At 40.3% G+C, this 18217-nt stretch overlaps 1 protein-coding gene across 8 annotated transcripts in view; it reads left to right on the top strand.

Annotated features, from left to right (window-relative positions):
• Positions 1–18217, top strand: part of NAV2 (neuron navigator 2) — a 322958-nt gene that overhangs the window by 286243 nt on the left and 18498 nt on the right. For 6 of the 8 annotated variants that reach the window (XM_063438399.1, XM_063438395.1, XM_063438396.1 and 3 more), the window contains 12 exons: positions 479–1163; positions 1858–2319; positions 3735–3800; positions 4958–5002; positions 5912–6072; positions 6489–6677; positions 7775–7827; positions 8592–8615; positions 8705–8779; positions 12528–12611; positions 13334–13445; positions 13771–13919. In XM_063438399.1, coding sequence (XP_063294469.1) covers positions 479–1163; positions 1858–2319; positions 3735–3800; positions 4958–5002; positions 5912–6072; positions 6489–6677; positions 7775–7827; positions 8592–8615; positions 8705–8779; positions 12528–12611; positions 13334–13445; positions 13771–13919 — 2105 coding nt within the window. The remainder of the gene's footprint in view (positions 1–478; positions 1164–1857; positions 2320–3734; positions 3801–4957; positions 5003–5911; positions 6073–6488; positions 6678–7774; positions 7828–8591; positions 8616–8704; positions 8780–12527; positions 12612–13333; positions 13446–13770; positions 13920–18217) is intronic. The other 2 variants (XM_063438397.1, XM_063438398.1) reach the window with 1 other exon arrangement.

Here is an 18217-nt window from a genome sequence, read left to right on the forward strand (position 1 = left end):
CGGGGTTATGTAATGGAAGGGGATGGCACAAGGGGTATTTAATAGAAGGGAGGCAAAGGGTTTTTTTATTGGAAGGGGAAGGCACAGGGGGTATTTAATGGAAGGGGAAGGCACAGGGGGTATTTAATGGAAGGGGAAGGCACAGGGGGTATTTAATGGAAGGGGAAGGCACAGGGGGTATTTAATGGAAGGGGAAGGCACAGCGGGTATTTAATGGAAGGGGAAGGCACAGCGGGTATTCAATAGAAGGGTGTATGTAATGATTGGGAGACACTGGGTACCCCCAGTGCCGGGAACGGAGGCACAGGAGGTATTTAATGGAAGAGATGCCCTGAACTGCCTTAATGGAAGCGTTGCGAGGTGCTATTAATGTGGGGGAACACTTAATGGCAGGGGTGCACTGGGGGCATTAAATGAGGGTGATGTATGGTTGATATAATGGGTTGCATATTTATTGTTCTGCATTTTTTGGTTTCAGGGAAGACAGATGATGTAAAGGTATCAGAAAAAGGACGTCTGTCACCAAAAGCCACCCACATCAAGCGCTCTCCTTCAGATGCAGGACGCAGCAGTGGTGATGAATCCAAAAAGCCTCCATCTAATACTCAGAGAACTATTACTACAAACACCAACACCTTTGGTTTTAAGAAGCAGGGTGGAAATGTGGTTGGAGTTCCTATGATTACTGCTAGTGGGGCCACAATCACTAGTGGCTCTGCCACCTTGGGCAAAATGCCAAAATCTTCAGGGCTCATAGGCAGGTCCTCTAACCGCAAGGCCAGTGATGATAGTTCTCAGAACCACGATGATGGATACCTCCAGCTTAGTGCCAGGAGTAACCTCCAATACCGCAGCTTACCCAGACCCAGCAAATCCCGGAGCGGAACCGGAAACCGCTCTAGTACCAGCAGCATAGACTCCAATATAAGCAGCAAGTCTGCAGGACTTGCGGTCCCCAAACTCAGAGAGCCCTACAAACTGGGCCTCGGCACATCTGTATCAGGACTTCTTAACCAGACGGACAAAGAGAAAGGAATCTCCTCGGATAATGAAAGTGCTGCCTCTTGTAATTCGGTTAAAATTAACCCGGCCTCTCAGTCTGCTGCTAATGGGTCTCGCCAAGGGAACAAGTATCCTGATGTGTCGTCACCAACTCTGCGCAGGTAAGTTCCAGATTAGTGGGTATTTCATGTTTCGGATTATTGAGTGGATTACAGAAGGACCTGGGAAACTGAATTGATCTCTAGTGCTGTGGGGTTCCACTGTACCTCTCTCGATTGTAATGTAACCTGTGCTTGACAAATAAAATATACATACGTTTAATACCTACGGCACTTACTGTACCTCCCTTTACTGTAATTTAACCTGTAAAGTGCTGCGTACACCTGTTATTATTATTATTATTTGCATTTATATAGCACCAACAGATTCCGTAGTGCTTTACAATATTATAAGAGGGGAGGATTTAACTATAAATAGGACAATTACAAAAAAAACGTAAAGGAATAATAGGTTGAAGAGGACCCTGTTCAAAAGAGCTTTTCGTGCTATATAAATAAAATATACATGCACTGTATACCCACCCACAGTACACAGTATACATACTGTATACTTACTGTACTTCGCTATACTGTAATATAATCTGTAAAGTGCTAAGTACACCTGTTCGTGCTATATAAATAAATATACATACACTGTATACCTACTGAACTTACTGTACCTCCTAGTACTGTAATGTAACCTGTAAAGTGCTAAGTACACCTGTTCGAAATAATGCACTTGCAACATTTTGATATCCGTGATTTCCTGCTATCATAATATCTGATCAAATGTTATTGTTCCATTTATATCTTACAGACTTTTTGGCGGAAAACCAGCTAAACAAGTCCCTATTACAACTGCTGAAAATATGAAAAACTCTGTAATAATTTCCAACCCACACGCCACCATGACTGCACAATCAAACCCTGATTCTCCATCTGGGAGCGCTGTCCTGAGCAGTGGTGGAAGCAGCCCCCTCTACGGCAAGAGTCTGGATCTCAATCATTCTTCTCTGGCATCCAGCCCAGGGTCTGCACACTCGGTTCCCTCCGGCAGCTTCACTTGGGGAACTGTGGGCAGCAGCTCATCTGCCGTGAGTAAAGAGGAGCTAGGATTCCAGACAGTAAGCAGCCTCCAGACCAGCTGTGAGTCGATAGATATATCACTGAGCAGTGGAATAAGCAATAACTCACCAAGCGCTCTAACAGCCACCCCCCGGGACGAATCCCTCACTCCATTCATGAGAACCAACAGCATTAAGACCACGCTGTCCGAAAGGTTAGTACCAGTTGGGGAACTTCACACACAGGTAGTTTCATGTCCTACTGAAGACCGTTTATCTCCAACTGAAAGGGACACAACTTCTAAAAGAGGAATTATTACTATGGAAACAAATGCAACTTATTTGAATGGCCATTTGATTTCTATGGTAGCTCCACTTTTAGCACTTTGGCCATTTTTCTTTTGGCAAATTTTATTAATGTAATTTTTATTACATGCAGAATTGTAACTTGATTAGATGTACTTTCTTAATATGTTTGCATGAGGGATCTTTTCAAGTCCTACACTACTAGATAACCCTAAAGGTTACTCCCCACTGCAAGCCTTGGGAGTTAAATGAACTGTCAGGGCACCATAACAACTTAATCAAAATTAAAGGGATACTATAGTCACGAAACCTACTTTAGCTTAATGAAGCAGTTTTGGTATATAGATCATGCCCCTGTCTCACCACACAAGTCTACCATTTAGGAGGTTAATCACTTTGTTTATGCAAACCTAGCCACACCTCCCTGCACATGACTTATACAGCCTTCCTAAACACTTCCTGCAAAGAGTCATCTAATAATTAAACTTTCTTTATTGAAAAGTTTGTTTAATTTAGAATTTCTTATCTACTGCTCAGTTAGTAGCTTGCTAGACACTACAGGAGCCTCCTGAGTGTGATTAAAGTTCAATTTACAGAGCAGGAGATAAAAACTTTTAAAGTAAGTAACAACTGATTGAAAATGAAACTTTTTCCCATGCAGGCTGTGTCAGTCACAGCCAGGGGGTGTTTGGCTTCGGCTGCATGTACAGAAACAAAAGTGATTAAACTCCTAAATGGCAGAGAATTGAGCAGTGAGACTTCATGGGGCATGATCTATACACCAAAACTGGTTCATTAAGCTAAGGTTGTTTTGGTGACTATAGTGTTGCTTTAAGTTGTTATGGTGCGAGGAGGTCTGGCGCTTCTTTGCCCGTAGAGGATAAACCTTTCACAAACTGTTTAACCCTAAAGTTTGCATTCCATTGTTGTTCCTTGCTGTCCAGTTTTGGAAATTCAGCTAAAGGAAGAACGGACTGCCGCCAATGCGGGGCAAGCTGAATGGCTTAGAACGGTCAGCTGAAACACTGAGCCAATCAGTAGCTACCCATTCATAAAAAAAAGTTATGTACTTGCAGATTCTGTGTCTGGATGTCTTTCTTTATATAGACAGCAGGGGACAATAGCTTTACTGGCTTTGAATTCAATAGCTTTGAATGGTAAATACCTTTACCATTCAAACCACATTAGACTTAGTAAACATATAACACCTCCATAACAAAAAGGTCATGATGTCACTGCTCACAGTCAGAGGGACCTTATGTTTCAATTAAACTAACATGATGTATTTTTGTTTTCTGCTTAATGTGTTCTCCTGTTCCTCTAGCCCTCTGTCTTCTCCTGCTGAAAGCCCTAAATTCAGCAGGAATACATTGCCCCGGAAGCAGGACAGGTAATACTGTCTGTCAGCGCTGCTCACATCTGCCATGCCAATTGTCTTGTGGGCACCAGAGCTTTGAGATCTGATACCTGTTGAATGTAAACAGCCCTGTCTGGCTGAGCCTTCCAGTGATTTGACCTGGGAGAGCCATCCCACTGCCTTCCCCCTGGCCAACAGCTTCGTTACGGCATGTCATTCACGCTCATTCTGTTATCCATCTATAGCCCCATCTCATGTTCTCATGCTTGTATCGGCAATGTGCTATCAGCTGTGCTTTTTGTGTTTGATATTGGGATCGTTTAAGTTAATATATATATATATATATATATATATATATATATGTATTTTTACATTATTGTACACAATAATTCCTCAACTATTTAAATTATAATAGCAAGTGAGCCCTCTAGGGCCAGGGACTCCTGCTCCAGAAAATATTGTTTGTATCTAGTTTTACTATTTATTTTTGGTTCTACGGATGCGCTGCTTTCCTGGTTCCTAAAATCCTTCCCGCTCCAGCTTACCGGAGCTTTAGATATAAAGCAGATTGAAGGATCCTTTTTCCTGGCTATAAAAAAGTGAAGTTGTCTTCTCAATCTGTTTAGCTCCCAAGTATTACAAATATCTATAGACCTCCGCTTAAATAGCATTACGGCTATCTGAGAGGTCATTAAACTGCACTTTGATTACGGATGTTTGGATGCGATCTGTACTAAGTAGCTGTCCCTAGACTTCAGCCCTGGAATCTGTGATGATTGGAGAGAGAATGTCACAGAATTTGCACCCAGGCATTCCCTCATTATTAATTCCATATGGTTATCATCCTATATTCCCTTCACTTTAGACCATTGTCAGTGCTGTGCCATCTGTTATAGCAATATCACATTATAGCTAAGAACGGTAGAGTTGTTATAGACCTCCCACATATTTAAAAAAAAAAAAGTCTGGTTATAATGCTCGTCTAAAGAAGTTGTCGTTTCACAAACGTGTCTTGTGCCTGTACACTGTGCACGTCTCTTGTGGTCTTATTTGCACGTTTTCATGTAAATACAGAATTTGTACGCCTTCACAGTGAAGCACCCAAATTCTTTCCATTTCCTCTCTACTCCTGCCACTTTACTCTTGTTTCTCTTCTGAAGCTTTTTGTTTTTCTCTCAATGTTGCCGCAGTGACCAGCACCTTGATAGGAACACTTTACCTAGAAAAGGACTCAGGTATTAGTGCTTTCAGTGGCTCATAAAATGTTGTGGCCTTGACTTTTTGTGTCTTCATTGTTGTTGGTTGTTTTTCTGTGTCTGATCAAGTGGAAGTGGTTTGCCATCCACCATGTCTGAGATAGGATTTTTCTGCATGTGGCCTGATGTCTGTTCTGGGTATGCAACCTTGACATGTAAGCAGTGTGGTGCAGTCCGGCGGATTAACAGTATTGGTGCCATCCTACATTCAACTTCTAACATCAGGAGAATTAAATTCTTAATATCCATAAATTTTTCACGATTTGATTGCATTTTTTTGGCCATTTGACCATGACATGTTTTATAGGATTATGGTTAATTATTGTTCTCATATTTTCATCCTAATATGAATACAGTCCTTGAAACCTTTATCTTTTGGAACAAAGTCCTTCCCGACTGGAGAGGTACACCAGATCCTGAAAAGCTTTGCTCCTCCTTTTGAGTCCCATCCTATCAGGTATTCTGCCTCTCCTTTAAGTGGTTTTCGACTTAAAGGAAGAGGAGGGGCAAGCTGTGTATATGCTCGGTATATTGATAGGATCGGGATTCTACGCGAAGTAGAGGAGTAGTAAAGCTTTATCTCAAAGTGTCTGCCTTTCATGTCAGGATGAACTTAATTCCTGAAGGTAAATAAATTCTGGGATATCACCATACAGGAGCCATGATGGTACCAGGTAAGCATGAATTTGACCACTGTCCTGTATTTAGAATCCTCTGCAGTTAAAAATAAATGTGTTATTAAATCAGTATTTGTACCACAAACTCCATTTAACAAGGTGTTGCTGAGATTTGTTTACAGTGTATCTTTAGTTCTGTGAAAGATTACGTTTTATATTAATCACATGTCCTTGTCTTGCTGAATATTTCACGTTTCCTGCTTTGCCACAGGTGTGCTCCTTTATCACAGATCCGCAGCCAGGAGGATGCCAAGGAATGGCTGCGATCTCATTCCACTACTGGGCTGCAGGACTCTACAATGAACTCGCCCTTCTCGCCCAGTTCCAGCATCACGTCACCCTGTGGGACCCGATTCAACTTCTCACAACTCGGTGAGTCTGGAACACGGTGTCTGTGTGGACATTTCAAAGACATAGCAATAATGAATTCATTACAGCCACCAGATCCCTCCCATACATTTCTACACTTCCTGCTCTTAGTAAAACTCTACCTCTAGTAATTTTAAGTAGAACTATTTTTATCTTGTTTTGTTGTTTTGCGTTCTTATATAATAAAAAATCAAAGCAGGGGACCCAGATAACCTACTATCTGGAAGGAACCTAATTTCCACCTTATTATTTTATGTCAATGAAAATTCATTGGCAATTCTTGATCACTTCGCTGATTAATAAATGTCTGAATTCTGACATTTTGTGGTGTTTGTTTTTTAAGCCAGATTGCTCCTGACTGTACTTGCAGTCTGGGGTCATAGATTGTGTTTAGTGAGTGCCTGTGTTTCTTTTTACAGCAAGTCCAACTACATCTGCACAGATGAGTTTGTCCAACCCAACCATGCTTCGCACGCACAGCCTCTCTAACACTGATGGATCTTGTGACCCGTACAGCGATACACGCTTCCGGAACAGCTCAATGTCATTGGATGAAAAGACGCGGACGATGAGCCGCTCAGGCTCATTCCGCGAAGGTTTTGAGGAAGGTGAGGTTCATGTTATATTTGAGGGTTCAGTTTTGTCCTTTCAGGGAACCTTTAGAAGGTGTATTCGGTTACAATAAAATAGTCAGAGGCCTAGCTGAATTAGAGTATTTTTTATTTTTTTGGCCTAAAGGGTTTCTGCAACCACAATGACGACTTCAGTGATTTGAAGTGTTCATGGTGGTGGGAGTAAGTATGTGCAGGTATCAACTTGCACATACAGAGGTATTTTTTAATTGTGTGCTTAGGGAATAGTTGCACCCCTAGCACACGTGCCTTAGGCATCCCAGAATCCTATTCCCAGCTGCCTAAAATAAATTCTGTGCATATCTTTTGTCCATGCACACAGCATGCTGGCAGCAGAGCGCCTTCAAGGGGAAGATAGTTGTTCCCTCCCTCTCACCCTGTGTGGGTGCCCCCTACTGCCTCCCATCGCTAATTGTATTGTTTTTTTTTTTATAAATTACCCTCCTACCTTTTACACCTCCTTCTACTCCACTCGCCTGCTTAGCTTGCGTGTATGCGCTCTGAGCTGGCGAAAGGGTCCAATCACCGGCTTCTCTATGAGAAGCCTATGATTGGACCGAACAAAGCACATGTGACATCAGGCAGAGGCCTAAAGCTGGATTTCAGGTGAGTAAAAACTTTTTATTTTTGCAATTATTCTTCATTTGGAGAGGGGGGCTATATTACACCAAAAAGGTATCCCCCACTCAAAATGATTGTTGTAAACCTTTAATAATTGAATTCTCCACATTTCCCAGTTTAATGAATAGCACTGTATTTTTTCGTGGTGGGATGAACTGTGCAGAACAATAGATGTGTTTTTCTGACGGTACATTTCACACAAACATTGCTCTTCATTTAAACCACCCCTCATTCTTAAGCAAAAGACGAATTTTAGTTTTTCAGTTGTGTAATTTGAGGTTTGCGTTCAGTGTGTTCTTTCTTTTCATAAACAAAAGTAATCATCAAAAGCTGACAAAGTACTTGGCTCGAAACACTATCACTCCATGCAGGTTTATGGTAAACAACTATACGACAGACACGCAGAGCCCCCTCTTTATCCTGTATCTTACATGTCTGTTTTTTCCTTCTAGTTCATGGATCTTCCTTATCTCTGGTTTCCAGTACCTCGTCTGTTTATTCAACAGTAAGTACTGATGGGGGAGACTTGGCGCTTGTCTCATTACAGGTAGTGATGCCTTTTATTGGAATACGGTTAGCTATGCTCTGGAGCAAGGCCTTGCATTAGACATTTTTTTTTTTTTTTTTGGTTTTCTCTAGCAAGTGGGTTAATTTGCATAATCAATGCATTCCGACATTCATAACTAGTGTTAGGAAAATCATTTTTTTGTTTATTGTGGCAGTCTCAGCATTGTATTGGTTCTGAAGGGGTTAAACTAGGTATTAAAATGAATCACTTTAGTTGGGCAAATCTTGTATCACGATACATTGTAAAACATGTCCCACATGTGTTATTCCCAATAATTGGGTTGTTCAGATATTACACAATGAGATGCAATCAAACACATTGGTACTTTTTATTGTGCTTATCGAGTGCTTTGTGCAAGCTCTCAGTTTGTTTATGAGGCTCAGTGTTCACACAGGAATGTGAGTCAATATGTGCTCTAGGTTTAAAACCTATTTCTCGGGTGTTAAATTCCTGAGGCCCCAATCTGACCAACTGATGGGGGTGGGGGTATCCTTGCCAGTAAATTACCTAATAGAATGAAGTACAAAAAAAGCCCAAATAAGGTCATTTAAGCCAGTATCCTATTTAAGTGCCTATTCTATTTTTGGAGTTTGGGAGATAGCTGTTCTATTAATTCACTGCTACCCAACTCTCGTTTAAATATGCTTTCCAATTTTATGACTTCTATTTCTTTTTGTTTTGTATTTTTTTCCTCTCTGTAGCCTGAGGAGAAATGCCACTCGGAGGTTAGTATCAAATCTCAGGAGGTAAAATATACTCGTTCTTAAGAAAGTCAGCAGGAAAGCCTAAAGCATTTCTTTTTAAAACGTTCTAGATCCGGAAGCTAAGAAGAGAATTGGATGCGTCTCAGGAAAAAGTATCCGCTTTGACGACTCAGCTCAGCGCTAACGTGAGTTATTTTCTATTAACAGTAGTTACTTGTAGGCCATTCAAATATTCCCTGTCACGTCTAACACTACACTACACTACAGTCCAGTTCAACTAATTCAAATCTCCTGAACTTGTCATCTTCCATTTCTGAACAGTCTGTTGGCATACTTAGGTCACTGTCCCTAATTCTGTCCAGAAACTCAAAACTTTCTTCTCGTCCTCTCCCTCTATCGATCCAAAGGCCTTGCCAGATCCACTGAAACATTCATGATGTTGTCCCAAAGTAAAAGAACTCTCTAAGCACCATAACCCTTATAGCGTATTGTAGCGGCTCTAGAGGGAGACTGTGAGTCCCATTGTTTTTAAACAGTCAAAACAAGATCTCTCTTATCACTCATAGCCTGTGCCTCTGTTGCCCACCTTCTGTATTATCTATATAAACCAGTCCAAACTTGGACTCCCAAGTGCTGGGATTGGCATAGCCCAGTCTATCATCGCCGTACCGATTTGTATGGGAAATGCAGAAGCTTCACCAAACCTTCGTGCTCTGTATCACTTCATTCTAACAGTATTCTTGTGTTGGTGCTCAGAGAGGCTGTCGTAGTGCAGCCGTAATACTTAACAGAAATATTCTACATGTGATTCCATCATGGCATCACGCTGCCAGGCAGAGCATGGAGCCATACAGGAGTTTTCCACACGTTAGTGTTAGTGTTCTATATTGCAATCATTGTAGAACTGGGGAGAGCTTTCTGTGAATTGAATAATAGTGATAAGTATTATTGGCCTCAGCAATCTCTATACCATGCACAAAAACAGTATTTATAGGCCCTGTGTGGGTTATACACCTCCGACTGGCACGAAATGGGTTAAAGTTATTTTCTTGTGCTGAGATGATGCAACAATCTTGACAGAACATTTGGTCTTATTAAATAGAAATATTAGAGGATATTCCGTTTCTCAGGATATCACTGGCGCATGTTAAAGGGGTAACTCTAATGTGTGCCATAGTCTGTATTTAATATTATTTATTACTGGTATTTATAAAGCGCCAACACATTATGCAGCGCTGTACAATCAGTGGAGAATGTACAATATACACAGACAAATACAAGAGAGAGCCCTGTCTGTAAGCTGAGATCTAACCATTGAAGATCTTATACAAAGTGCCTAGCTAGATAGCCCATGATCTTACAATCTAAAGGATACAGTGGGGATTTGAGACATGAGGTCTCAGGGGAAAATTGGAAGTGATGGCTAAAATAAGTTAACAGAGAGTTGCAGCTTTTGGTAAACTATAAAGGGAATGAAGAGGTAATTGACTGAGACTCTCAAACAGCTGGAGCATGCTTAGGGGGAACCAGTATTGTTCGTTCTGGGAGTGTGAGGTGAGGCCTGGAGGTTGTGGGAGTTGCTGATCAATGTTAAATGCAGAGCTTTAGTATTGTTGGTTCTAGGAGTGTGAGGTGAGGCCTGGAGGTTGTGGGAGTTGCTGATCAATGTTAAATGCAGAGTTTCAGTATTGTTGGTTCTGGGAGTGTGAGGTAAGGCCTGGAGGTTGTGGGAGTTGCTGATCAATGTTAAATGCAGAGCTTTAGTATTGTTGGTTCTAGGAGTGTGAGGTGAGGCCTGGAGGTTGTGGGAGTTGCTGATCAATGTTAAATGCAGAGCTTTAGTATTGTTGGTTCTAGGAGTGTGAGGTGAGGCCTGGAGGTTCTGGGAGTTGCTGATCAATGTTAAATGCAGAATTTCAGTATTGTTGGTTCTGGGAGTGTGAGGTAAGGCCTGGAGGTTGTGGGAGTTGCTGATCAATGTTAAATGCAGAGCTTTAGTATTGTTGGTTATAGGAGTGTGAGGTGAGGCCTGGAGGTTGTGGGAGTTGCTGATCAATGTTAAATGATGAGCTTCAGTATTGTTGGTTCTGGGAGTGTGAGGTGAGGCCTGGAGGTTGTGGGAGTTGCTGATCAATGTTAAATGCAGAGCTTCAGTATTGTTGGTTCCCGGAGTGTGAGGTGAGGCCTGGAGGTTGTGGGAGTTGCTGATCAATGTTAAATGCAGAGCTTCAGTATTGTTGTTTCCCGGAGTGTGAATTGAGGCCTGGAGGTTGTGGGAGTTATTGATCGATGTTAAATGCAGAGCTTCAGTACTGTTGGTTTTGGGAGTGTATATCCGAGTATATACAAGAGACACGGGTATCAGCTGATTAATAAGATTATTTTATATAGAGAGAGATTCTTTTTAGAGGACATATATCTTTTCTAGAGCCTTATGATCAGATATTAAAAGTCCTCTTGATCCTGTTGCACTGATTGATCTATTTTGAATGTGGCTGCTTTTTCCCACCCTTTTAATGCAGTTTGTTTTTTTAACGGTTGTATGTCCCAGACACACATCCTGCTCTCATTCACATTTTTGTTTTCTCTGCTAATGTTTGGCCAGAGATTTCGGGCTCGTCCGCTGTGCTCCGATGAACATGTTTTTGGTGACTAAGCAAACATTTTGTGATATTTCTGTAGCGTATTCTTTCTTTTTGGTGCTGTTGTCTTTTCTCAGCATGGCGTCTAGGTAATAAAAATACATTGAAATACCAGAGACATTACTTACAGGCTACTCACATTATTGTATTTACTCTTGTACAATCCCCCCATGTTCTCTAAAAGGAGGATGAGCAATAAATATGTAAGATGATTTCTTACCCAAAGGTAAAAAAGCTTATATTTAAATTATTTATGTTGTTAAATTCTACCTGGAGGTGGGGAGCGTTCAGTAATTGAGTGAAAAGGGGGGTGGCAGTTGTACAAGTGACCTCCATTTTTATTTTTTTATATATATATATTTTATAACAAATCCAATATCAAAGTAGACATTTAATAGAAATGAAAGGATCTTACCTTAAACTGGCACGCACGTATATATCTGAAACTGCTTTTACAACTAAACTAAATAATTCTTCTGTGTATTATGCCATGTTTAATGACTGCCACTTAATGCTAAGAAATAATGGCGATCTGTGATTATTTAACCTGAGACAGGACAATGTGAGCTGCAGGGGGAATTAGACATTTGGTGTTCTATACATTGCTCTGGTGCAGTTGTTAACCCATTGCCATCCAGCCACTGTACAGTTAAAGAGAGTGTGTGTTCAAGAATGTTTTTATATGGTATTTGGCCACCTGCAAATGCAGTAAATTCCTCATCGTGAATGCCCCTTAGCCAGTCCATATTACATTCCACACAGTGTCGTTACTGAGACTCCCAGTCTGTCTCACATTTCCTCTCTGTATCAGACAGCAGGGAGCGTCCTGAATATGTGAGCAGCTGGGATTCTTGGATATTTGCCGTTTTATTTAATATACAGCATCTGTTATTTTGTAATTACACGGATTCATTTAGTGCCTGTTCTCTTATTGGATTTCATTAATCTCGTAACTATAATCAAATACCCATCAAAATACCCCTGGGAGATACAGCAGGGTTCATAGCAAGTTGTGATCAAACCCTAAGAAACACGTAACTCTTTCATGTGATCGCTCAGAGCTGCCATACAGAGAGCATTGTGTGACAGCCCTAGGGTACCATATCCTGTAATTAAGTAAATGGTCGTCCTCCCCCGTCCCATTACAGGGGCTCTAACACTGCTTACCACGTTAGGGCGTAAGGTACCATGGTGGGGCGGGGGTTTAACAGCCACATAATATGCTTTTATGATCATTGCAGGGCTTAGAGGGTTTAGTAATCTTTACCCCATGTATTTCCTCTCCACTCAGGCTCATTTAGTGGCTGCTTTCGAACAAAGTCTAAGTAATATGACGATTCGGCTGCAGAGTCTGACCATGTCTGCTGAACAAAAGGTGTGTTGTTACATCCAGTTCTAGTGTTATTATACACGGTCAGTATTATTACTACATCCAGTGCTAGCAATATTATACACTGTTATTACATACAGTGCCAGCATTATTATACACTGTTATTATCATCACACCCAGTGCTAGTGTTATTATACACGGTCAGTATTATTACTACATCCAGTGCTGGTGTTATTATAATACACTATGATTTTTATATTCAGTGGTAGCATTATTATACACTGTTGTTGTTATTATTATTATTATATACAGTACTAGCATTATTATACACTATTATTGTATACTTTTATTTTTATTATTACATTCTGTGCTTGCATTATTATACACCATTAATATTATATACAGTGCTCGTATTATTATACACTATTATTACATCCTGTGCTAGCATTATTATACACTGTTATTGTTATATACACTTCTAGCATTATTATACTGCTAATTTTATTATTACATACAGTGCTTTCATTATTATACTGTTATAGTATTACATACAGTGCATGCTTTATTATACTGTTGTTGTTATTATTATTATATCCAGTGTTTGCATTATTATACACTGTTCTTATTATTATACTGTCAGCGTGTAGTGTCATTATATCATTCATGCTTTGTTACATAACATATCAGTGGATCTTATTACCCTAAACAATTTAATTTACCTTTTTATATTTCACATTTTCATTTTTTTTCTAATTTATTTTCTTCAGGATTCAGAATTGAATGAGTTACGAAAAACAATAGAACACCTTAAGAAGCAGAATGCTGCAGCCCAGGCCGCCATTAATGGTGTAATTAACACACCTGAACTCAGTTGCAAAGGTAAATATAACCTGAGATAATTGCCGTCTCCAGGGATCTGCTTTTCCTCCAGATCATTCCCAGACTGTAACGCAGAACATTTGCGAACTGAACAATATCCATAACAACATCTACCCAAGAGCAGCATTAATACTCAAAGGGAAAGCCGGCAAATGCAAGTTTGATAGCTCGTATCGTAGCACAATTACCTTGGAAACAAGTAGTCGTCGTTTTTTTCAGGAAGTAAAAAGTACCATATTGTAAAATTTACTGGGGATGTAAAAGTGATGACAATAAAGCAGGATAATTACAAAGATCTTTTCTTGCAATGTGCTATTTTTTAAAGGAAACGGAACAACACAGCACCCACCTGACCTGCGGATCCGAAGACAGCATTCATCTGACAGTGTGTCCAGCATAAACAGTGGAACGAGCCATTCCAGCGTGGGCAGTAACGTGGACAGCGATTCTAAGAGGAAGAAGAGAAAGAACTGGGTAAGTAGTGCTTTAAACTAGGGGTACAAATCCCTCTGTAAAATGACCACACATTCACTTTTTACTATGCTCATGGCACCGCATTACCGCACCACAGTCTTGTGTACAACACAAAATGGATAATAGCATACTAAAGTGGGGTGGGTATTGTATAGAGCTTTGGTATCTTTAATATATTAAAAGATCCAGTATTTTCCAAAAATAACGTAGTGTCAGTTTATTTGGTGCATAGCACAAAGCTCACAAATAGCAACGTTTCGCCACACAAAACAGCTTGATGAAGGCGAGTGTGTGAGTTGAAACATTGCTGTTTGTTCTTCCTGACATGCACTAAATAAAACAGCACTTCATTATGTTTGTAATATGTAGAAAGTTACATCCACACACGCTATGGCAGAACATCCATCAGGTGTTAGGATACGGATTATAATATTATTCAGGAGTACTAATTATTCAGGTACTAATACTGGCTGTAATGTTACTCGGGAGGTATTAATACTGACTGTAATGTTACTCGGGAGGTATTAATACTGACTGTAATGTTACTCAGGAGGTACTAATACTGGCTGTAATGTTACTCGGGAGGTATTAATACTGGCTGTAATGTTACTCAGGAGGTACTAATACTGGCTGTAATGTTACTCAGGAGGTACTAATACCGGCTGTAATGTTACTCAGGAGGTACTAATACTGGCTGTAATGTTACTCAGGAGGTATTAATACTGGCTGTAATGTTACTCAGGAGGTATTAATACCGGCTGTAATGTTACTCGGGAGGTATTAATACCAGCTGTAATGTAACTCAGGAGGTACTAATATTGGCTGTAATGTAATTCAGGAGGTACTAATACTGGCTGTAATGTTACTCAGGAGGTACTAATACCAGCTGTAATGTTACTCAGGAGTTATTAATACTGGCTGTAATGTTACTCAGGAGGTACTAATACCGTCTGTAATGTTACTCAGGAGGTACTAATACCAGCTGTAATGTTACTCCGGAGGTACTAATACAGGCTTTAATTTTACTCAGGAGGCACTAATACCGGCTGTAATGTTACTCAGGAGGTGTTAATACTGGCTGTAATGTTACTCGGGAGGTATTAATACTGGCTGTAATGTTACTCAGGAGGTACGAATACTGTCTGTAATGTTACTCAGGAGGTACTAATACCGGCTGTAATGTTACTCAGGAGGTACTAATACTGGCTGTAATTTTACTCAGGAGGTATTAATACTGGCTGTAATGTTACTCAGGAGGTACTAATACCGGCTGTGATGTTACTCAGGAGGTACTAATACCAGCTGTAATGTTACTCCAGAGGTACTAATACAGGCTGTAATGTTACTCAGGAGGCACTAATACCGGCTGTAATGTTACTCAGGAGGTGTTAATACTGGCTGTAATGTTACTCGGGAGGTATTAATACTGGCTGTAATGTTACTCAGGAGGTACTAATACTGGCTGTAATGTTACTCAGGAGGTACTAATACCGGCTGTAATGTTACTCAGGAGGTACTAATACTGGCTGTAATGTTACTCAGGAGGTATTAATACCAGCTGTAATGTTACTCAGGAGGTACTAATATTGGCTGTAATGTAATTCAGGAGTTATTAATACTGGCTGTAATGTTACTCAGGAGGTACTAATACCGGCTGTAATGTTACTCAGGAGGTACTAATACTGGCTATAATGTTACTCAGGAGGAACTAATACTGGCTGCAATGTTACTCAGGATGTACTAATACTGGCTGTAATGTTACTCAGGAGGTACTAATAATGGCTGTAATGTTACTCAAGAGGTATTAATACCAACTGTAATGTTATTTAGGAGGTACCAGCTGTAATGTTACTCAGGAGATAGTAATACCAACTGTAATGTTACTCAGATGTACTAATACCAACTGTAATGTTACTCAGGAGGTACTAATTCCAACTGTAATGTTACTCGGGAGGTACTAATGCCAACAGTAATGTTACTCGGGAGGTACTAATTCTGGCTGTAATGTTACTCAGGAGGTACTAATTCTGGCTGTAATGTTACTTAGGCGGTATTAATACTGGCTGTAATGTTACTCAGGAGGTACTAATACAGGCTGTAATGTTACTCAGGAGGTATTAATACTGTCTGCAATGTTACTCAGGAGGTATTAATACTGGCTGTAATGTTACTCAGGAGGTACTAATACCAACTGTAATGTTGCTCAGGAGGTACTAATACCGGCTGTAATGTTACTCAGGAGGTATGAATACTAGCTGTAATGTTACTCAGGAGGTACTAATACTGGCTGTAATGTTGCTCAGGAGGTATTAATACTGGCTGTAATGTTACTCAGGGGGTCCTAATACCAGCTGTAATGTTACTCAGGAGGTCCTAATACCAGCTGTGATGGTACTCAGGAGGTACTAATACTGGCTGTAATGTTACTCAGGAGGTATTAACACTAGCTGTAATGTTACTCAGGAGGTATTAATACTGGCTGTAATGTTACTCGGGAGGTATTAATACCAGCTGTAATGTTACTCAGGAGGTACTAATATTGGCTGTAATGTAATTCAGGAGGTACTAATACTGGCTGTAATGTTACTCAGGAGGTACTAATACCAGCTGTAATGTAACTCAGGGGGTATTAATACAGGCTGTAATGTTACTCAGGAGTTATTAATACTGGCTGTAATGTTACTCAGGAGGTACTAATACCGGCTGTAATGTTACTCAGGAGGTACTAATACTGGCTATAATCTTACTCAGGAGGAACTAATACTGGCTGCAATGTTACTCAGGATGTACTAATACTGGCTGTAATGTTACTCAGGAGGTACTAATACTGGCTGTAATGTTACTCAAGAGGTATTAATATTAACTGTAATGTTATTTAGGAGGTACCAGCTGTAATGTTACTCAGGAGATATTAATACCAACTGTAATGTTACTCAGATGTACTAATACCAACTGTAATGTTACTCGGGAGGTACTAATGCCAACAGTAATGTTACTCGGGAAGTATTAATACTGGCTGTAATGTTACTCAGGAGGTACTAATTCTGGCTGTAATGTTACTTAGGCGGTATTAATACTGTCTGCAATGTTATTCAGGAGGTACTAATACAGGCTGTAATGTTACTCAGGAGGTACTAATACCGGCTGTAATGTTACTCAGGAGGTATGAATACTAGCTGTAATGTTACTCAGGAGGTACTAATACTGGCTGTAATGTTGCTCAGGAGGTATTAATACTGGCTGTAATGTTACTCAGGGGGTCCTAATACCAGCTGTAATGTTACTCAGGAGGTACTAATACCAGCTGTGATGGTACTCAGGAGGTACTAATACTGGCAGTAATGTTACTCAGGAGGTACTAATACCGACTGTAATGTTATTTAGGAGGTACTAATACCAACTGTAATGTTACTCAGGAGGTATTAATACAGGCTGTACTGTTACTCAGGAGGTACTAACACTGGCTGTAATGTTACTCAGGAGGTACTAACACTGGCTATAATGTTACTCAGGAGGTACTAACACTGGCTGTAATGTTACTCAGTAGGTACTAACACTGGCTGTAATGTTACTCAGGAGGTACTAACACTGGCTGTAATATTACTCAGGAAGTACTAACACTGGCTGTAATATTACTCAGGAGGTACTAACACTGGCTGTAATGTTACTCAGGCGGTACTAACACTGGCTGTAATATTACTCAGGAGGTACGAACACTGGCTGTAATATTACTCAGGAGGTACTAACACTGGCTGTAATGTTACTCAGGAGGTACTAATACTGGCTGTAATGTTACTCAGGAGGTACTAATACCAGCTGTAATGTTACTCAGAAGGTAATAATACTGGCTATAATGTTACTCAGGAGGTACTAACACTGGCTGTAATGTTACTTAGGAGGTACTAATACTGGTTGTAATGTTACTCAGGAGGTACTAATACTGGCTGTAATGTTACTCAGGAGGTACTAATACCGGCTGTACTGTTACTCAGGAGGTACTAACACTGGCTGTAATGTTACTCAGGAGGTACTAATACCGACTGTAATGTTACTCGGGATGCATTAATACTGCCTGTAATGTTACTCAAGAGGTATTAATACTGACTGTAATGTTACTCAGGAGGTACTAACACTGGCTGTTATGTTACTCAGGAGGTACTAATACCAGCTAGAATGTTACTCAGGAGGTACTAATGCCAACTGTAATGTTACTCAGGAGGTATTAATACAGGCTGTAATGTTACTCAGAGGTACTAATACCAACTGTAATGTTACTCAGGAGGTACTAATGCTGGCTG

Source organism: Pelobates fuscus, chromosome 12 (assembly GCF_036172605.1).
Source record: "Pelobates fuscus isolate aPelFus1 chromosome 12, aPelFus1.pri, whole genome shotgun sequence".
NCBI lineage: Eukaryota > Metazoa > Chordata > Amphibia > Anura > Pelobatidae > Pelobates > Pelobates fuscus.